General features: G+C 44.7%; 1 protein-coding gene across 1 annotated transcript in view; it reads right to left on the bottom strand.

Annotated features, from left to right (window-relative positions):
• The window catches only part of LNX1 (ligand of numb-protein X 1), a 106,885-nt gene that overhangs the window by 3,868 nt on the left and 80,695 nt on the right, over window positions 1-22,322 (bottom strand). Inside the window, exons 6-8 of the mRNA XM_056111370.1 lie at window positions 14,240-14,371; window positions 7,259-7,436; window positions 4,930-5,158 (exon numbers count right to left, since the gene is read on the bottom strand). Coding sequence (XP_055967345.1) covers window positions 4,930-5,158; window positions 7,259-7,436; window positions 14,240-14,371 — 539 coding nt within the window. The remainder of the gene's footprint in view (window positions 1-4,929; window positions 5,159-7,258; window positions 7,437-14,239; window positions 14,372-22,322) is intronic.

The raw sequence follows: 22,322 nt of genomic DNA, 5'->3' as shown, positions 1-22,322 counted from the left end.
TGCCAAGTGGCCAGCCAAGACCAAACCTCGCCAATGTCTAAAAGGAGGCAGCTTGGTTGGCATTTCAGCTCCGCCTGTTCACATACCTTGTGGCCTTGAACAAGAGCCACTTTAAGGCAAGTTTTGTCTTGGGGACACATCTCCTGGCTCTGCTCAGCGTTCACTCCTGGTGATTATGGGACCATATTTGGTGCCCGGAATTCAAGCCTGTTTCAGCTGCATGTAAGGCAAGCACCTTAACCCCTGTACTTAACCCTCATACTTGCTTTCTAAGACTCCTTAAATTGCTCCAGCTCCTGTGGTAGTTTTAAATGAGAGGGAAGTGCAAACAAAGAAAATGTAAAACCTGAATAAATACCCATCATCTAAAAAAAAAATACAGACTTAGTCTGCCATATGGAAAAGTTAGAGAATCAGCCACTGATGACAGATTATTACTACAGGCAGCAATGGACCTAATAGTGTTCCCTGCCTAGACCTAGAAATTTCCGACTTAAAAAAAAAATCTGACACCTGCTCTCATACAGAGTCCTCTTCTAGATTATTTTGAAGAGTTTTGGGAGAGTGAAAGTTTCCATTATTGGGAGGAGAAATGCATTCATGTGCACTGCTACACTTGTTCGGCGTGTTTTGAAAGCCAGTTGTGGAGTATGGCCCTGGTTGCAGAATAAAGCAGCAGGTCTTCAGAGAGGGCCCCCTCTATTCTCCCAGGAAGATGGGAGAGTGTTAGCACTGGAGCACACATCCCCGGACACCTATAAGCCCCAGATAAGAGGACAATGAGGATAAAGGACCTTTGAAAAAAATGTCAGGTGGATTTACTTCTTTCAAATAGCAGCATGCAAATGCATGTCTCCCTTTGTTTTAAGAATGACTAGAGAGACCATAGAGCACGAGGGTAAAGGACTTACTTGCCTTGTATGCTCCAGAGGGATGCCTCGAGCACTGTCAGGAGTGGTCCCTGAGCACAGAACTGGGACTAGCTCCGGAACATCACTGGATGTGACCCCAAAACCAAATAAAAGTAACTGGAGAAACAACTGGGAAACTTGGGAGCAAAAAGTAATAAAACCACAAGCTCCATTTTCAACCTAACAAGTCTCTAGGAGGGAAAGTTGCCAAAGGCTGTGGAAGTAAGAGGTGAGGTGGGAGCGGGTGCCCAGCTGGAGGGTGAAGGGAGCCAGCCACGCCCTCAGCTCCCAGGGACAAAAAACACCCACACTCCACAGGGGAGCACCCGGAAGAGGTGACTGCAGTGAGCAAAGCAGCAAAAAGGGCATAAGTGAGGCAGTGAGATCCCACACAGATAGCTCACATGTACCAGGTAGAGCCTCCTGGGCTCAGGTGGAAAGAGACTGCCAAAGACTCATCCCCATCTGGGAGGGGTAAAACATGCCCTGTGTGTGTCTGTGTGTGAGTGTGCACACACATGCACTCATGCCGGTGTGTGGTGTATGTCCCTGTTTCCTTCTCCACAGGAGAGAACCACTTCCTGAAATGCTGAACTAGCAACAACGACTAACAAGCAATCAGGGATACACTACAAAGAAAAGAGGGAAAGGAACTGAACTGGCAAGAGAAATGCCACCATGGAAATGAACTGCTACCAGAAATGAAATTTACAAACAATTATACCACAATGAAATTAATAAAAAATCTGCTGTATAACCAAGGGAACTGACTGGGCAGAAAAAGATTTCAAGGACAGTTTGATAAAACTGGAAAACAAGTTTACAGGAAGTAGAGAACAAAAAGCTTTCAAAAGAAAAGACAAAAATCACTGAAAGCAAGACTAGGAAAGGTGATTAAAATCAGCAAAGAAAACAGGATGGAAATAGAGGTGAAAAGGATGTAAAAGAAAATGAAAGCTAAATGGTATTCAGTGCAAAGCTAGGGTCAGTAATGCTGAAGTCACAGCTACTGCTAATATTAGGTGAAAAGACCAAACTATACAGGAGGAAAGAAACCTGACAGGCCTGATCTTCGTTCCACTGTTCAATATGAGTTATCAGATTATGATGCCTCAAAAACGTCTTAAAAGAAAGAAGTCTTCTTTTGACTTCTCCTTTTAGTTTTCCTTTTGTTACACGCTGTGTAGTGCTTGACTGACCAGGTGGTATCAACCGAGGGAACTTGGGCCTCCCATATGCCCAGCAAGTGCTCAACCCAGTGTGAGTTATAATCTGATCATTTTCTCTCTAGACAGACTGTCTCTTGGAGGTGTGGATGAGCTGAATTTGTGGAACCAATTCCTCTTGGTGGTGAACATGACAACATTGCAATGATGAGCACTTGATTGGGCATAGATTTTGCTGATGGGCTGGTATGTGAGGCTGAAGATAAAAAAACAAGTGAGGGATCTGCTTGTAGCCCGGCCTCCACAAACCATGGTGCATCCAGGCTAGAGACTAGTGCAGCCTTGCAGAGACACAGCGTGATCTGTACCGAGGGCCATGATGCCCAGGATATATGCTTGGGTTTGAACAACCACTACGGAGTGTCTAGTTTTTATGCTCTGTATGTGTGCGTGTGTGTGTGTGTGTGTGTGTTCTGGGAGTACAGGGTCCAGAGAGATAGTATAGCAAAATAGAACTTTTCCAAGCCAGGTTTGATCCCAACCAACACCTACAGTTTCTCAAGTACCTCCAGGAGTGATCTCTGAGCATGGAGCCCTGAGCATCACTGGGTGTGGCCCCCAAACAAACAAATATGGGGGTATAAGTTCTGTCTGCTCATCCACAAGATACCCATGGCTGCTTTCATCCTCCTACAGTTGGAATAGCTGTGTGACCCCGAGGGCAAACCCTTGGATTCCTGGCAGACTCTCTGGAAGAACACAAAGGTTTGTTGTATCAGGGCTGACCTCTGTGCAGTTGGGCTAAGAGCACTGAGCAGGGAGACTTGCTTTCCCTCACTCTGGACCTTTTGGTGCTCTCTGAATTTTTTCCTGTGCTCGTGTTCTGTGGGAAATGAGGGAAATAGGAAAGTAAGAATTGCCAAGGTGACCAAAAACGTGTCGTCTGAGCAGCCAACATTTTGCTCTTTCCACTTTTGTTTTAGGTAAGCAGTGCTAGAGGTTGAACCCCAAGCTTCACACATCTGAAGGTCTACCCAAGCTTCATCTCCAGCCTTCTCCTTTTGTTTTTATTTTCACTATTGTTTTGGGGCCACACTGGCTGTGCTCAGGATTTACTCCTGGTTCTGAGCTCAGGGATCACTCCTGGCAGGCTTGGCACCACATGTGGTACCAGGGATTAAACCCTGGTCTGGAATGCGCAAGGCAAATGTCCCATCCATTATACTATCACTTTACCTTCCCTCTTTTATTTGTTTATTTATTTATTGGCTTTTGGGGTCACACCTGGCAATGCACAGGGGTTAGTCCTGGCTCTGCACTCAGGAATTACCCCTGGCGGTGCTCAGGACCATATGGGATGCTGGGAATCATACCTGGATTGGTTGCGTGCAAGGCAAACGCCCTACCCGCTGTGCTATTGCTCCAGCCCCAACCTTCCCTCTTCTTTTAAAAAGTGAGTGAAATCTATTCTCTGGCAAGAACAGACAAGGGCAGGCTACATCCGAGGGCAAGTGACAGAGGAAAGAAAGAGAGAAAGCCATCTTCCCAGCTGTGTTGGAATGAAAAGCATCTCCCACAGGTCCTGTCCTACAGGAATTAGCAGGCAGTAACTGGATCATAGCACAGAAACACTTTCAAGCACCAAGAAATTACGAGAGAGAGAGAGAGAGAGCGAGAGAGAGAGAGAGAGGGAGAAAAAAGAGCGAGAGAGATCCAATGTATTCTATTTCAGTTTCAAAAAATTTCTTTTAATAAAATTTTCTTTTAAAAAAAGTGTTCCCTCATCTACCCAGGCTGCTTCGATGCTCAGTTTGCAACTATTTTTTTTTAAGTGCACTGATTTGAAGAAACAAATCATCGAAGGCTTAGCCAAGGAATCTAGGTCAGTCTGTATTTGAGTCAGGGATTATTTTAGACCTCATTTAAAATTTAAGAGAAAAGGGAAAAACGACTCATCTCCACCCTCCAGAAAAATGCACCAAAACCACACATCCTGCTTCCTTCACTTAATCCCATGTCATCCTGTCATCCTCTGCAGTTACCACTAATCATAGGAAGACGATCCTGTGCACACCCAAAGTGTCTGCTCCTATGCAGGTCATCAGCCCCCAGGAGAGGTGTCCTTCTGGTATTTCATGTCTGTAGAAGGCCATTTGCTAAGGCTCCCCCTATCCCCCACCATACCCTTTCCTCGAGTGTCTCTATGAATAGATGACAGATTTCGTGGGATGAGATGAAATGCTAACTTGTGAAATGGCAACTCAGCTGCCTGCTTGACATTGTCCGCAGGAACGTTAATACTTAAGCCCGGGGTGGAGAAGCTGAGAAATGCCTCTGCCCATCTGTGCTTGAACATCAGGAGAAGGTGAAACATTCTGTCTCCTTCCTTTGTGAACAAAGTGGTAAACTACGGGAGGAAGACACTGGCGGTGTTTCCCTAGGGCCACCCTACAGCTGCCACAGCCAACAAGGGAAAAGGCAACCCTCCCTTTGCCACCGGGGAAGGGATGCAAACAGGCTGTCCTCAACCCCCTTTTGCCCGGTAGGTCAGCTGAAATCCTTGCTGCACGAACAGGCACAACCATTCCGGGCAGTTCTGGAAGCTTCTCCACGTGCATCCTAACAGGGCTTCCACTTGGGTACCCAGCTCCTCCTATCCCCCCTTAGCATTCATGCATGTATTTTTCACTTCTAAAAGAGAAGACAGAATTACTTCAAATAGTCCCACACACCAGCCTGCGTCTCATTAAGATGCTAGGAGAGTGAGTCAGCCCAAGAGAGTGAAAGAGTGGTCTGCAAACTGTAACTGCCCCCTTCCTACTTTTCCCAGGGGACATCACTCTGAGACTCACCGTGGTAACTCCAGCCACATGACCCACGACGGAGACCAGTCAGTGGGCGGGGCCATGTTGTGGTTGGAGTCCAAGGCCTCAGGGTAGCTGCTATCTTCCTGGGGCTCACAGTCTCGGACTTCCAGAGCTTTAAGCACCACCGAGGAACATGTGCTTTTCAATAAGGCGACAGCCTCACTCCGGCTGACCTCGGTTAGCTCGATTCCATTCACATTCAACAGAACATCCCCTAGTGGCGGGAGAAGAAGCAGCCATCGTAAGAGCACAGACAGAACTTTCCATTGCGAGCAAGGGACAGTGAGGGGCTGGGTTGCCCCAAAGCAGCGGGGGAGGCTCCCATCCTTGCCTCTTGGCAGTCACACTTGGAGGTGATCAGTGTGCATGGACTACAGTAGCAACCAGCAGGTTGCCTTGGGGCTTCTAAAACATCACTCATCACTCTAGGTGTTGTATTTCTGTTTGTGTCCTGTTTTTAACACAAAGAGCACTTGGCAAAAGCTGCCAGCTACCATACCACATGGAGTTTAGCAACTGGGGGATACCCAGAAGCAACAGATTGAATGAACAGGAAACCCCCTGGGTACATGCAGCAGAGGAGTCCAGCAGTTAAGAAGAGTGGGCCTGGATCTGTAGCTCTTGGTTTACTGACCACACCTGGGGGTGCTCAGAACTTACTACTGGCTCTGCGCTCAGGGCTGAATCAGGGTGGTGATAGAGGGACCATAAGCAGAGCCAAAGACTGAGCCCAAGTATGCTGCCTGCAAGTCAAGTGCCTTAAACCTATCTCTGCCGCCCCTGGAACTGTGCACTTAAGAAGGTGGGATGAAGAGCCAATATTTCTCTTCAGTGCCAAAGTGATTATCACCGTCATTGGCCAAGCACCTGCTGTGTCTACCCATCCCATACATCATGTCACCCGACTCTTACATAGGTCTTCTTGATTAACTTATCATTCTCCACGCAAATGAATAGGTGAAAAAGAAAGCAAAAGAAAGAGAAACATCTCCTAACATCATTTTCTATTCTTTTTATCTCTATCTTGTTTTCTTTATTTCTTTTTGTTCTTTTTTTGTGTTTTGGAACCACATCTGACAATGCTCAGGGGTTACTCCTGGTTCTTCACTCTGGACCATATTGGATGGCTGGGGATGAACCTGGATCAGCTATGTGTAAAACAAGTGCTGTCCCCACTGTACTATCTCTCTGGCCCCTCTTTCCTGTTTGCTACTTGGAAAATCACTAATGAGTCTTGTAACACTTCCCATTTCCCCCTCTTGAATGTGAAGAAGGTTGAACATTGACCATCCATCTGAGCAACCCCTGGGAGCAGGAGATGACAATACTGCTAAGGATGCAAATTTGGTACCATCTTCCTTCATTCCAATGAGCCGGGTAAAAAGCAAGTGTATAGTCAAACACACACACAGATGAAAGTAGTCAAATACTTTTCACAGGCAGTGTACTCAGCCTGTATTTATATCTTATCAATAGTCACTGACTACTGGCTTCAAGTCGATCAAATAATTTTCCCTCTGCAGCTCCATACTGGAACAACTCAGAAATCAATTTCATCCCAGGGTCAGTAAAGAATCAGTGAGAATGTCACTGTCACTGTCACTGTCATCCTGTTGTTCATTGATTTACTCGAGCGGGAGCCAGTAACCCAGCCCCAAGATTTTAGCAGCCTCTCCTTACTCATCTTTCCCAATGCTGCCATACTGGAGGCTCTTTCAGGGTCAAAGGAATGAAACCCATTATTGTTACTGTTTTTGGCATATGGAATACGCCACGGGTAGTTTGTCAGGTTCTTTCTGCTATGCAGGCAAGATACTCTTAGTAACTTGCCGGGCTTATATATATATATATATATATATATATATATATATATATATATATTTCCCTCTATGATTTAAGACATTCCCTACCCATCCTACCCATTTTCCATAATTATCACAACATGTTTGATGGGGTTTAGACAGTAGGCAACAAATCATAGCGGGAAATCAGTGAAAATAAAGGAAGCCAAATTAGGCCTTTTAATCCAAGCAAACCTGCTCCTAATTGGAGCCATTTTTTGTTCATTCCAGGAAGCTTGTGTAACTTCCAGCTTCACTGGCAAGATGACTCACAGGGTCCCTCTGGAACTAAGAGGGGGCAAATCCCACACTCATAACCAGACGCAGACCAATCATGCCCCTGAAGAACAAACATCCCTGCCAGATCACCTCATGGTCACACTCATTAACTCTGGAAAGGAACCTAACCCAGAGGGCAGCTGGTTCCTTGAACGATGTGCCACCCCAGCTCCTTAAGTCTCTACTTTTTTTACCTGTTTTTATCCTTCCATCTCTGCTGATGACTCCTCCAGGTTCAACACTGATAACATAAATCGGCAAGTCCCACTCCCGATGGGACGCTCCCCCTGCTACTGTCATGCCGAGAGAGTCGCTGGGTTCTTTGCGGACACTCACCATCTTCTCAACACAAGTAACCGTGGGGCGGAGAAGCTGGAAATGCAAGCGGAGAAACAGCATGATTCATGTTCGTGGAGGCTTTACACTGGCTACAGACAACACCACCCACTCCCATCGAGTTCATCTGAGTTGGTGGGGGCCAGTGATGGTGTGTGTCATAGCTATATGAGGTCCTGGACTTGATCCCTGGCCCAGGAATCATCACATACACACACACACACACACACACACACACACACACACACACACATATACACACAGAACCATGTGATTGTGGTAGTCCAGGGGATAGACAGAATGTGCATTGCTCCCTCTAGCCATTCTCAAAATTCTGGAGATGGACTCAGCCACAGTTTGCTTTTCAAATGGGACCCGTAGAAATAACAGAAGGAACAGGTTAGAAATGGCAGGAGAAGTACTCTGCAAAGGGAACTGCATCCCCAAGTTCTAGCAACTCCTTTATTCCTGAGAATGATGAGTCAGCATTTCATAAAACTCCTGCCAATGTTGAGGACCATCAGGAATGTCTTACAAGTTATGAAAAGAGTAATATTCGAATAGAGTTGAATTATTATATTACCTAACTTTTAATATTTATTATTATTATTATTGTTTTGGAACCACACTTGGCAGGGCTTATGACTTACTCTTTGTTCTGCACTCAGGAATCACTTCTGGCAGAACTCAGGAGACCATATATAGTGCCAGGGATCAAACATGGGTCAATAGCATCCCAGGCGAGTACCCTACTATCTTTCCAATCCAATTACCCCAGTTTGATTTGTGCAAGTAACTCTGGAAATCCCAAGAGAAAATTAATGGACTTTAAGTACTCTCAGAATTCACCACTGCCTCAGAGCTCTCCAATGGTCATGCTTAGCTTAATTTAATAGCTCTAAGTAATCTATAGTTAAGGTGGCTCTGTTGTGCAATGGATAGCATACTGGATTTTCAAATTACCTTCAGTTGTAGCCTTTAGTTTTATTGTAAAAATATAGTGTACTGTGTAGTATATACTGTGGACAAATTTTTGAAAAGCAAACAAAAAATATCAAGATGTGATTCAACAACATAGGATTGAAAATGTCCAAAGTCACAAGCAGTATCACCTTGAAGCAACTAGAGTAGGCTCCAGGGCACTATTTAATGAACACAGTCCAATCTATAGTTTTCTGGAAAAGGTTTCTCCCTGTCTGTGCAGTGATTATGAACTATAGCAGTGGGCATGGGCACTGATAAATGTTTGTTTTTATTTTTGTTTTGGTCCCACACCCAGTGATACTCAGGGTTTACTCCTGGCTCTGGACTCAGGAATTATTCCTTGCAGTGCTCAGGGGACCGTATGGGATGCCAGGGATTAAATCCAAAACCCACCTCTGGTAAATATTTCTAACACATTAACACTTTATCCAATATCCAAGAAAAATATGGCTGAAAACAAAACTAAGGGGCCAAAGTGATAGTACAGCATTTAGGGTACTTGCTTTGTATGTGGCAGACCCAGGTTCAATCCCCGACATCCCCTATGGTTCTCTGGAAATCCCTAGGGAAAATTAATGAACTTCAAATACTCTCAGAATTCACCACTGCCTCAGAGCTCTCCAATGATCATCCTTAGCTTAATTTAATAGCTCTGAGTAATCTAGAGTTAAGGTAGCTCTTAATCACTGGGTATGGCCCATAATAAAATAAAGAAACAAATAATAGAAAGTTAAAACAATGTAAAAAAAATAAATGAACAAAATAGTGTAACCATACACTCATTATATTAGAAGGATAAGATCTTATCAGTACTTGCTGTTTCATAAAGAAAATAAGGGGTACTGTGGGGGTGGAGGTGAGGAACAAACATATCTGAGAGCCAGGGACTTCTTATAGCACACTTTGCATTTCTCAAAAACCTGTGAATATATTATGCAGTCAACAAATAAGTTACAATTGAGGACACCTTGACTTTTGATGCGTCTATGAGCTCATGCTCTTCTCTGGTTAGAATTATCCACATCTGATTTTGTGGCCTTATGAAAGATGATAATAACCTGTTACTCCATCCCCAGCCCTTGCGTATAGAATTAGAACACTGAAGAAGCAAAGTAAATGTTTGTCAACAAACATATACATTTTAAATTGCTATGATTTGGTGAGGTGGTAGTAATAGAATAAGTGATCGATTAAAATTAAGTAGCACTGTAGCACTGTCCTCCTGTTGTTCCTCGATTTGCTCCAGCCAGCCCAGTAACGTCTCCATTGTGAGACTTGTTGTTACTGTGTTTGGCATATTGAATATGTCAAGGGTAGCTTGCAGGCTTTACCCTGCGGGTGAGATACTCCCAGTAGCTTGCCGGGCTCTCTGCAAAGGGTGGAGGAATTGAACCTGGGTCAGCCCAGTTGGCTGTATGAAAGGCAAATGCCCTACCTGCTTTAAAAAAAAATTTTTAAAAAGGACAAAGTTTGTGCTACCATGCCTATTTGTAATGTCTGGGTTGTGTTTCTATAAACCCCTAAAACTTGGAGAGCTCTGAAGATCAGGCTATCAGACAAGGGCTGTGAAGCTGAAATGGAACTTTCTTCAGCAAAAGTTTCAAAATAGAAGAAATGAGCAGCAGGATGAACACAGGCATTGCCACACTCCTGCCAAGGCCGGAGGAGAGTTGAAGGGCACTCTCAGGGTCCACGTCCTCTCTTCCCTTCGGGAAAACTGCAGATACTCAACATAACCACCAACACCTGTCACAGAGGTCCCCTTGGCAGTGCCATGCCCCATAACTGGAGGCAGAGTTCTACAACAAGACTCCTATCGGCTGCTCTGCTGCTTCAGCTGAATCCTGACTTTCTTTCTAAAGCACCTGATCCCCACACAGAAAGAGCTTAACACCATGATTCCTATATGGGATCAAAGAGTAACAGAGGGTTCATGGGTCAATCTCCCGAAGTTATGTCATAGAAGTGAGTATGATATAGAAAACAAAGGCACCTCTTCATATTTTCCAAAAGAACATATACAGGGCTAGAGTGATAGTATAGCAGGGAGGGTGTTTGCCTTGCATGTAATCAACCTGGGTTCAATCCCCGGCTCCAGATATGGTCCCCCAAGTCCCACCAGGAGTGGCCCCTGAGTGCAAAGCCAGGAGTAAGTCCTGAGCACCATTGGATGTGACCCCAAAATAAAAACAAAAGAATATATGTTACCACATTCATTCAAAAGGACCAAGATGATATATATTTTGAGCTATGCCAAAAGTGACCATAACTTCTCTCTGGCCTCTCCATGATTTCTTGATTCATTCAAAAGGACCAAGATGATATATATTTTGAGCTATGTCAAAAGTGACCATAACTTCTCTCTGGCCTCTCCATGATTTCTTGATTTTGTTGTAAATGAATGTTGTCTGAATACATGAAGAGTGGCTGGATACTTCTTTAGCAGAAGGAAAACAGTATCTACTATCTACTAAAATACTACTAAAGTTGTCTTTTAGAGGCAATAAATATCTGTGATCAACTGAGCTACCTATTTTCAATAACCCAGGAAAAAACATAAGGAAGGCTGATGGCCTAATTTTTCCATTAAGAGCTTAACTATTGCATTGGCTAGACAGCGTCACCCAAATCAATTTTGTCAAATGAAATTCCTGACCTATAAAACGGGGCTAATGAAGCCCACACACTCCTGGCTGCAGGGTGCATGATTTATGCTGAGACCAAGTTCCTGGAGGGCTGTGTTCTCTCACTCTCCTCAGAGTTTCCTAAACACTCTAGCTGCAAGGGAGCGAAGGGGATTTATGGACACCCACAGGCTCAGTATGAAAGGCTGGCTGGGACACCCCAAAGAAGAGATGCATCCATGTGTCCCCTTGTCTCCAGAAGCTATCAGCTAGAGTCCATGTTAGGAATGGAAACTCCAAAGTGCCCTGTGAGCCCTTCCTGTCTACCTAGGAAACCTATAATGACTGGAAGAATCAGATACGTCGGGGATGTTGTTCTCCCTCATTCATTTCCTTCCCTCAGAGGCTTCGGCATGTTCTCACCTATTTACAAATGTGATTCATTATGAAATAGTTCAAACTGTTTAAAAACCATCAGGAGGCTGGAGAGATAGTCCAACAGCTAAGGCGCTTTCTCTGCTTGCAGCCAATCCAGGGTTGGTCTCCCACACCATATATGATCCCTTAGGCCTCAGCAAGAGTGAGCCCAAGCACAGAGCCAGAAGTATGCCCTGAGAACTGCCAGATGAGGCCTTACAACAAAACAAACAAATAAACAAATATCATGGGTTCCTGTGAACTTATCTCTTAGCTATAAAAACACATTGAAGAGTATTTGTTTTAAATATTTGGTGTTTTCTTTTCTTTCTTTTTTTTTTTTTTTTGCTTTTTGGGTCACACCCAGCAATGCTCAGGGATTATTCCTGGCTCTACACTCAGGAATTACTCCTGTCAGTGTTTGGGAGACCATATGGGATGCCGGGGATTGAACCCAGGTCGGCTGCATGCAAGGCAAATGCCCTACCCGCTATGCTATCATTCTGGCCCCTAAATGTTTTTTTTTTTTCTTTTTGTGTCACACCCGGTGATGTACAGGGGATACTCCTGACTCTGCACTCAAGAATTACTCCTGGTGGTGCTCAGGGGACCATATGGGATGCTGGGAATTGAACCCGGGTCAGCTGCATGCAAGGCAAATGCCCTACCCGCTGTACTATTGCTCCAGCCCCCTGCTTTAAATGTTTAAAAATAAAACTTTTTTAGACATGAAGAAAGGAGTGCCAGGAAAACACCGTGACTACCCAGGGTCCTAACAGTCCAGAGTCAGGAGCATACAATCTGGGCACGTTAGTAGCCCCTCAAGACTCTGTTGGTCAAACCTCTTCCCCTCTCTAAGAGGAAACTGCGACCTCCACTCCATGCCTCTCACTTTCACTCCTCCCTTGGCGGGACGCTTTCCAGCCCCACAAATCCTGGTTTGCCTGCTCTGGTGTTTCTTTGGATCATTTAAACTTCTTTTCAAAAGTCCTGTTGCTACTTAAATAAAACAAAACTTTAGTAGCATCATAAAACATGAAATCAAAGAACCATATGTCTTAATTTTATTTTCAATATGCCACTGTGTGTGTGTGAGGGAATTTCAGGAGGCAGATAGAACTATAAAATGAAAATAATCACTATTCCCTGCCAGACCCGTTTTCTATATGTGTTTTCCAGGAAGTGGACGCATGGTGTGTGTGTGTGGGGGGGGGGGGGGAATACAGAAAAAATCTGATCAAATCCTACTGGCTCATTCCATGACTCATGATGGGTAGGTGGGAGGGATAAGATGCTCTAAAACCACAGTGCCGGAAAAAGTTTTCTTCCTAGCGTTCTACTAAACTAGAATAGAATATTGTCTAGTTAATTAAACACTAATTAGATGAAAACTATAATTGAATAAGCTGGTTTACTATTACAAAATGCCATTGGTTTGACTTAAACATGCTAATGATATTTACCAGTGAAAAGACACCAGGGAGCCATTAGCCGTAACATTTTTAGCAGGATGTACTTGATCTGTCTAGATGACTTATTGCAAATAAAACTGTAATTTATAGATTTATGGTACAGAGCTGGCCAGAACAAGGAGAGGGGATGTGGCCTTATAAGTTGCGTAAACAGAGCAGACATTCCAAAAAAAAAAAATAAGATATTGACTGTTGTTTCTGCATACACTGCTCAAAGATTTAACTCGTAATTTCTTTCAAACCAAAATATTTCCTGATGGGCTATGTTGACTCTGATAGGACAAGAATGGGCTACCTATACGTCAGTTTTTGAAATTTTTACAAGTGATTGTAATGGAACTAAATCCAAGGAGAAATGATGGCTAGGAATTCATTGTGATCCTGAGATACTAATCCAAGACTACTAGGATGCTAAAACTGTCTCAAGCCAGTGGGACACTGTTTAGACAGCCATTTCCAAGGAGTGATTGTCTAAAAAATACAAAAACACAAATTCAAACTGGGCTGAGAGTCACCTCATTGAAAGAGCAGTTGCGGGGCTGGAGTGATAGCACAGCTGGCAGGGTGTTTGCCTTGATGCAGCCAACCAGGGTTCAATTCCCAGCATCCCATATGGTCCCCTGAGCACTGCCAGGAGTGTTTCTTGAGTGTATGAGCCAGGAGTAATCCCTGTGCAATGCTGGGTGTGACCCAAAATGCAAAAACAAAAAAAAAAAAGAGAGAGAGAGGTTGCAAATTGCTGGCCTGAAGGATGGATTCCATCTAAAGGAAGATGGAAGATGGGTTCTTTTTTGCCCTCTTTTGAATCTTTTCAGGATGTGAATGCATCAGATAGCACATGCCCTCTTGGGCTGGCCCCAATCTGCACTCCTCCCTAATGCTAGAGGAGCTGCAGACTTCTCCTGATTTTTCTAGACCCTTCTGCAGAAATAGACTGGAAGGAGCAAGAGGAACCATTATTTCCATTTATGGGCAGACAGGGAACTTCAAAAGCCAGAAACAAAGCTGATTCCTTGTTTCATTTCAAAATGAATGAAAACCACTCTTTCAGCAGAATGACTGTTGGAAAAACATGACACCTATTTGATTTATGCTAGCCCCTTGGGCCCACTCTGAGGCCTGGGAGGTCAGCTTTCGGAACATTCCTGTACATTCCCTGCTCCTGCTGAGACACAAGACACCTGTCATCTCCCCAGATCCTGAAGATGGAACATGGGCCTTTTAGTCTTGCAGGTCAAATAGCATGTCTTTATGTGATGAACTCCAGAGAACACACTCCTAGGATAAAGGTGTGCAGCTGTGCCCGGGAGCTCTCCTCGCAGGGACCCCAGACAGCCCTTACCTTCCGAGTGTTGCTACGGTCCCCTGGCTCTGGGGATCGGCTGCCGTTGCTCCAGCTGCCCTCCTGGAAGATGTCAGGACTGTGGGGGCGAAGTTGGCGGGACACGATGAGATGAACACGCCTCTCACTGGCCTGAGGGAGAAGACATAAGTGTCAGTCCTAGAGGAGTCCCCAGCCAAAGCAGCGAGCCCACAGGGTTGCCCAAGATGTGAGCTTGGTTTTACTTTGTGTGTAACACTGTAGGACTGTAGCACTGTCCTCCCCTTGTTCCTCGATTTGCTCAAGCAAGCGGGCACCAGTAACATCTCCACTGTGACACTTGTTACTGTTTTTGGCATGTCGAATACGCCACGGGGAGCTTGCCAGGCTCTGCCATCGGGCAGGATACTCTTGGTAGCTTGTGAGGCTCTCTGAGAGGGGCGGAGGAATCGAACCTGGGTAGGCGGTGTGCAAGGCAAACTCCCTACCCACTGCTCTATCGCTCCAGCCCACTTTGTGTGTACTCAGAAATAAAATAAGTTTCTAGGGCTGGAAAGACAGCTCAGGAGGGAAGGCACTTGCCTTGCATAGGGCTGTGGTGATTCAAATACCCAGTGCCACATAGAGCCAGGAATGGTCCCTGAGAACCGATGGCATGTCCCACCCCAACGCAAAATGGAAAGAAAGAAAAAAAAATAGGCTTATTGGGGCTGGAGAGATAGCACAGTGGGTAAGGCGTTTGCCTTGCATGCAGCCAACCCAGGTTTGATTCCAGCACCCCATATGGTCCCCTGAGCACTGCCAGGAGTAAGTCCTGAGTGCAGAACCAGGAGTAACCCCTGCGCATCTCTGGATGTGACCCAAAAAGCAAAAAAAAAAAAAAAAAAAAAAAAAAGTCTTATTCATTCTGGAGATTCCTCAAAAAAACTAAAAATAAAGCCACCAGATGACCCAACAATCCCACTGCTTGGTATCAACCCATAACACACAAAAACATTCATTCAAAGACACACACACACACACACACACACACACTTCTAAAGTCATGGCAGCACTTAGTACACTAGGCAAGATATGGCAGCAGCCCAGGTGTGCAATGACAGAAGATGGAAAATCAAGTTATATAGAGGTCTTTATTTCAGCCACAAAGAAGGATAAAATCATGCAATTTGTTGCAACTTGGATGGAACTGGAGGATCTTATATTAAGTGAGAAGGACAATTAGCTCTCACTAATCTGTGTTATACAGAATAACTTGTCTAAAGAATTGCAAAGATGGACAAAACACTGGCTCTAGGTTACAGAGACAAAAATGCCAAGGAAGGAGAGAAACAGAAAAGGGGAGCAACAAGCAAAGGTCTAGCTGTATTGCAGGAACAAGGGACAGGGCGCTTGGTCACCTCTGTGAAGTAAAGATGAGTTATCTGTACACAGCGAAACCACCGGATGGAGCAATTGTGTAAGCACGGGCCCCAAACAACAACAACTAAACTTAAAACTGTAACTGTCAAGGAGTCAGGCCGGGGGAGGGAAGCAGGGGTAAGTGGTGGAGGGATGGGGACACGGTGTGGGATTGGAGGTGGGAACACTGTAAGCCTGAAAACCCATAGAGGACGATTATATAAATAATGGGTCTAAGTAAACAAAAGGGGAAAAACAGGCTTCTTGTATTTTTTTTGTGGCAGCAACTGTTTGTGTGTGTGTGTGTGTGATTTGGGAAGATCATGAGTGACCTTTCCTCTCTCCTTAAATTGGGTCATGAAGATCATTTCAAGGAAAAAACTGGAAAAGGATGTTTTTGCAAAGAGAAAGAAATGATATAAATCAGTCTCCCTGATGGGCTGAGCGGATGTGGCCAGTGGACCTCATCGAGGCCAGAGTGAGTCAGATCTGCGGGTGGTTAAGGCCTGGTTAGATCGGACTGATGGGAACTCACAGAAAGACCAGGTCGGGGCATCAGGAAGGTTTGGAGAAGAGTAAATTCTGGGGCAGATCGGGAGAAACATCATTCTCGTTTCTTCCTCCCATCCCTGGGATGCTCACAGCCACAACAGTGTCGGACCAGGACCAGCCGGCCCTTTTCCTCCTTACATCTGCTTAACAGACACTGGAAAAAGCAGCCCAGGAAAGGAAATCACAAAAAGGCCACACTCTGCCCCACCAGCTCAGCCTGGGAGCGGAGACAGTGGCCTCCAGCCTCTCTCCCTCTCCCTTCGCAGTCTGTAACTTATACCCATCTTAGGAGACAGGACCTGGATCTTATAAAGTGTGTATTTATAGTCTCCTTCCTTTTTGTTTTTGTTATAGGTGTTGCAGTGATGAATGTGGGGAGGGAGGCTGAGCACACACTCAATTGTGGTATTCTCACACATTAGTTGAGGTGTGTGCGCGCACACACACGTATGCACATGTGATTGTGGTACAGTAAGGACTGCATACTTGGTTGTGGTTCTGAGGCTCCCAGACAGCAGAGCCACCTAGATCATGCTAGGTGCAAGGAGGGCAGAGCCTGGGATTGAACCAAGGTCTCAGACATGCAGGCTTGGCCACTGAATCAGGTCCCGAGAGGTCTTTGTTTCTCTGTGTATATTTGTTTGCTTGGTTTTGGGGCCACACCCAACACCTGTGCTCAGGGCTTACTCCTGGTCCTGTGCTCAAGAATCACTTCTGTATAGTCGAAGTGACATCTACACTTGTTTGTTCATTGCAGCACTGTTTACAATAGCTACAATCTGGAAAAAACCTGAATGCCCAAGAACAGATGACTGGTTAAAGAAACTTTGGTACATCTACACAATGGAGTACTATGTAGCTGTTAGAAAGGATGAAGTCATGAAATTTACATACAAGTGGTACTACATGGAAAGTATCATGCTAAGCAAAATGAGTCAGAAAGAGAGGGACAGACATAGAAAATTTGCATTCATCTAGGGAACATAAAGTAACAAAATAGGAGACTAACACAAAAGAATAGCTGAGATAAATACCAGGAGGTTTACTTCATGGCTTGGAGGCCAGCCGCACACTCTAGGGGTAAAGGCAGCTCAGATAGCGAGGGGAACACCAAATAAAAGGTGTTGTGAAGATCTGCCCAGGATGGGAGATGCATGCTGAAAGTCGACTATAGACCCCGAACATGATAGCCACTCAATGCCTCTTTTGCAAACCACAGCACGCAAAAGGATAGAGAGAACAAAAGGGAGCGCCCTGCCACAGAGGCAGGGTGGGATGGGGGGGATGGAGGGTGGGAGGGATACTGAGATTAGTGGTGGTGGAGAATGGGCACTAATGGAGGGATGGGTACTCAATCATTGTATAATTGAAACCCAAGCACAAAAATTTGTAAGTCTACAACTGTACCTCATGGTGTTTCACTAATAAAAATAAAAAAAAAGAGAATCACTTCTGGAAGTTCTTGGGGGCACATATTCAGTGCTGAAGCTGAAAATCATAAAGCAAGCACCCAAACCTCCCATGCTGACCCTTACAGCACCTTATTTTGTCAAACTTTCACTACTAAGAATTCCACCAGCAATGGGGCTGGAGCAATAGTACAGCAGGTAGGGCTTTTGCCTTGCACACAGCCAACCTGGGTTTGATCCCAGGTATCCCCTACAGTACCCTGAGCATGCTAGGAGTGATCACTAAGTGCAGAGGCAGAAGTAATCTCTGAGCACCGCAATGTGTGGCTCCAAAACTGGAAAGAAACGAAGAAAAAAGAGAGAGAATTCCACCAATAAAACCAGGGCCTCCCAAACTATCCAATAGCAACAAATCTTCAAGAGTTCACAATCTCATGCTCCCAAATGTCTCTTCCAGCTTTTTCTCTGGAAACTTGGTTGCCATCCAGCACCTGTCCGTTTCGTGAATGTTGTACAGCACCTCAACAGCATGGCAAATGTCTGTGGTAAACATCTTGGGGGACTTGGGTTAGAGTTGAGTTGATTTCTCCCACAATTCAGAAAGTCCAGCCTCATGGGACACCATATCCCTTTTGCCTCAACCATTCACTCACTTGCCTTCACATCCTGCCCAGACATCATTTCCTCTGTGTAACCCATCTATGGCTTACAAGTTGGCCCCTTGCTCTATTCCTCTTGAATTTTGGAGCGCTCCTGCTAATACTGACAGCTCATGTAAGAATGAAACAGACACCACAGCTCCATCAAACAAAAAATGACACAGTGGATTATGGTTTTCACCACTAAGTTCAGTTTTTAGAAGGGTATTTGGTCACAATCGTCCCTTTGTGTTGTGAAGTTGCATTCACCTTTGCCAGATGATCACTGGTAATTCTCTGAAGCAAAAATGACTAAAAGAGGACATCAGAGCTAGAATACAGCAGGTGGGGTTTTTGCTTTTCATGTAGCCAACCCCAGGTTGATATCCAGCACCCCATATCATCCCCTGAACCTCACCAGGTGTGATTCCTGAGCACAGATTCAGGAATAAGTTCTGAGCACTGTTGGAGTGGCACAGAAATCGCCACCACCAAAAATAAAAGATGAGAAATGGTGGGGCCATGGATGTAGCTCAGTGGTACAGCCCTTGCCCACCATGTACAATAAAAATACAAGGACCTGGGTTCCATCCCCAGCACTGCAAAAAAGAAAAAAGTGGCAAACACCCAAGTGAAAAGGCAATTGCCAAATCTAAATGAGCACATTTTCTTTAGGGAAACGCCAATATTTGAAGGCTTGCCACAGAACATTTGTGTCTTGGCCTGCATGTGGTACCATGCTTGTTCTAGACAAGCCGCGTGGCCTGAGCTCTGTACAAGGATGGAGAGAGTGTGAGACAAGCCTGTTGAATCCACTAGCCAGGCAAAAATCCAAGGAACAAAACGCTAAGGAGCAGCCTGCAGCAATAATTTTTGAGCACAACTTTCTTGCTGGATTTTCAAATGCCAACTTTAGTATGAAGTTGTTGGCAGGAACAGCACTCTAATAAATAACTCTGGGATCAATTTACTTGGCTATAAATTCTCTGCAAGACTGGATCCAGGGCTGTTACCAGCCACCCAGTAAATCGCTCACCAGGAGAGTATTCAAAGCGCTTCCACAGAGTTTGGAGTCATAAAGTGGACAGTGGGCTAATGTCTTTGTCCTGGCTCTTGCTCTTTGGAGCATCTGGCTTCAGTGTCAAGAAACAGCTCCTTCTTGCTACTGGTATGAATCTAGTGTGACGTGTGAGATGGAGGGTGAGGGGGAGACTGAAAGGCTGGAGCAGGGAAGGAGAGAGCTTGATTATACATACCCATGCAATGAATGCAGCAGCCCTGTCATTATTTTATTTTATATTTCTCTCTCTCACGCACGCACATGCGCACGCGCTCTGTCTTGGCACTGCTGGGGGACCAGGTTGTGCTGAGGCTTGAATCTGAGCTGCTGCATTGCAAAGCAGGTTTCTGGCATGTTGCGCCATCTCTTTGGTCCCTAGACCTTGATGTTTTTCTCTTCTTCCTCCCTGATACATGCAGGATTTTCCTCTCCCTGAATTTGGATCCAGGCAAATCTTGGACACAGAGGTTATGAGTTGTAGAGCCTGGCGGTAGTACCATATAGTCTTTACTCTTTCAAGAGTCCTGCCATCAAGCTCCCTCTTTCTTTTTCTCAAGGGATTCATGTTTCTGAAGGGACCATGTTCACCCTGATGGGCCTTCACTAATTGATACAGCTCCCAACAAAGGTCTTGTACCTTGCCAACCCAGCCTGCTCTGGACTAGTATTTTCCTAAGCGCCTTGGGAAGTCATGCTACTTGTCCTCAACTGAGACAATCAGAAACAGGGCATGAAGGAGGCTAGGAAATGCATATCAGAGTCTCCAAGAGTGGAAACAAACATTTTTAGCCAAGGAAATAGAAAACACACAAAATTCAGATTTAAAAAAGTGGCAGAAAAGGAAGAGATGCATTTCTGATGAAAAGATTTGTTTCTTTGTTGTTTTGTTTCATGATAATTTTTTTCTCTGTCATTTTGAGATTGAGCTCAAAGTCCAGTGGCTTCTCTATCTTATTTTGATGACAGTACAGTCCCACCTCTGACATTGGGAAGCAGTCTGGCACGCTACATGGGGAAGCTGCAGGCCAGCATCTCCTATCTCATTCAGTCCGGAGATCTCTTTTTCTTTGAATTCCACTCTGAGCAGACCTGCTCATTTTGTCAGGATGCAAAATGGAACTAGAAATTGCACAGATCAGAGAGGTGGAAGCTGAAGATGAAACTGCACAAGGACGCAGGTGAGGCATTTGCAGGGCTCTGCCCAGTCACTGCTCAGATCCACTACTTAGCCAGTGATAACCAGGCAGGACAAGAAAAGATATGGTACCTTGCTTCAAGATGTAAATGCCTCAGCTGGTCCAAGGCCTCATCTTTTCAATTGGAAAGGAAGATCGGATTTAAACCAGTTGCATTACAGTATTTGCTGCTGCTTTTGTGTGTGTGTGTGTTTGTGTGTGTGTATGTGTGCGCACGAGCATGTGTATGTGTGAAATGAGGTGGCTTTGCAGCAGTGTTCAGGGGTACCAGGGCCTCTCCCAGTGATACTTTGCCCAGCTGTACTGCCCTTATCAGTGGTGGGACCTAGCAATGCAGCACTGCTGAGTCAACAGTGCTTCGGGACCACAAAGGGCACACCAATAGTGCTAGGGTTTGACCTTGGGCCCCTGTGCATGAAAGCTCCTGACTCCAGAGCTATCTCCTTAGCTCCCAACATCAGTACTTGTAACAACCTTTTATATTTAAAAACATTCATTCCACATCTCAATTCTTTACTAGTTTCTTTCCTAAGGATGAAAGTCAGACCATCTTGTGTTAACCTAATTTTTACTGTGAACCTCTCCAGGCTCTTGTGTTAGTCTGCTTTTAGCTTCCCCTTCAGCAACTGGAGGAGAAAAAAAACTGCTCAAGTATCACTCTCACTTCATTTATCTTGTGCCTATAATGCCCAGGGGTTTGAGGAACTCAGGTTCTAGAAATTTAGAAAGTCATGAGTATGGAAGAGATGTCAGATATCATCAAATCCAACATCTTCTATACAGCCCATTCTTCAATGACCCTATAAAATCCTTGTCATGCTGCCACATGGCTCATGCATCCAGGTCCCTAATGAACATAGACTTATTGGGTCCCAAGGCAGTGCAAGTCGTTTTCAGACACCACTAATTAGGAAGTCTACCCTTAGGTTCAGTTTCAATTTTCCTTTATCTTGTTTGTGCACTGGTTCTAGTCATGGCCTCTAGGACCAACCCATGTGACTACATACTTGAGGATAACTTTCATTCTTTCCTCTTAGCTTTTCTCCATTCCAGGTCTAATATTCCTAGCATCTTTGATATTTAATGTTTCAAGTCCTTAAAAACAGCACTCTGAACTCTGGATTCCTTCTAATAAAACCAAGACGGTTATGTATGTGTGTATCTGTGTACACACAGAACTGGACCTAGAAGATGAGTTCTGGTAGAGTTGTGGTGGGGAGGTTTGCTGACAAACTAGCTGCTCCCAGGACTTCACTGAGGGAATTCTCATTTTGCCACTTTATGTTGCATAAGGAAATGGGTTCTCTGCTGATGAAGCTCAAGAATGCTCAAAAAGCCTGTTTCACCATTCCTAACTGAAAAACTTATAGAGTGTCCCCATAACCTTTTATGAAACACATCATAGTAGGACCCCCTGGTTCTCATATCAATTGATAACACATAAGACAATTCAGATATTAGGAATCCCCAGAAAGGGTTGCTGATATGAGCTAGAAAAATACCAAGCCCATGAGCATCCATTTGACATGGCGACACGATATGTTGAAGTCATGGAAGTCATGGAAACCAAGTTCTGCCTCTCACCCTCCTTTTAGGGAGCAAGAGAACTTCTGAGAAAAATACCTCTCATGGTGCCTGCCATAGAAGGGTGGCTTGAAAGGTCGGGGTTGGGGGAAACTGGGGCACAGGTGCTGGGAAATTACACTGGTGTAGGGATAGGTATTGGACCATTACATGACTGTAATGCATCATGAACAGTTTTGTAATGTTCAATCTCATGATGATTCAATAAAAAAAATTTAAAAAGAGAAAAAAGAAAGAAAAAATGCCTCTCATACATAAAAAAGC

This window comes from Sorex fumeus, unplaced genomic scaffold, assembly GCF_029834395.1.
Source record: "Sorex fumeus unplaced genomic scaffold, SorFum_2.1 ptg000013l, whole genome shotgun sequence".
Classification (NCBI taxonomy): Eukaryota; Metazoa; Chordata; class Mammalia; order Eulipotyphla; family Soricidae; genus Sorex; species Sorex fumeus.
Note: the sequence above shows the minus strand (reverse complement) of the source record. Positions and strands in the feature narration are given on the sequence as shown.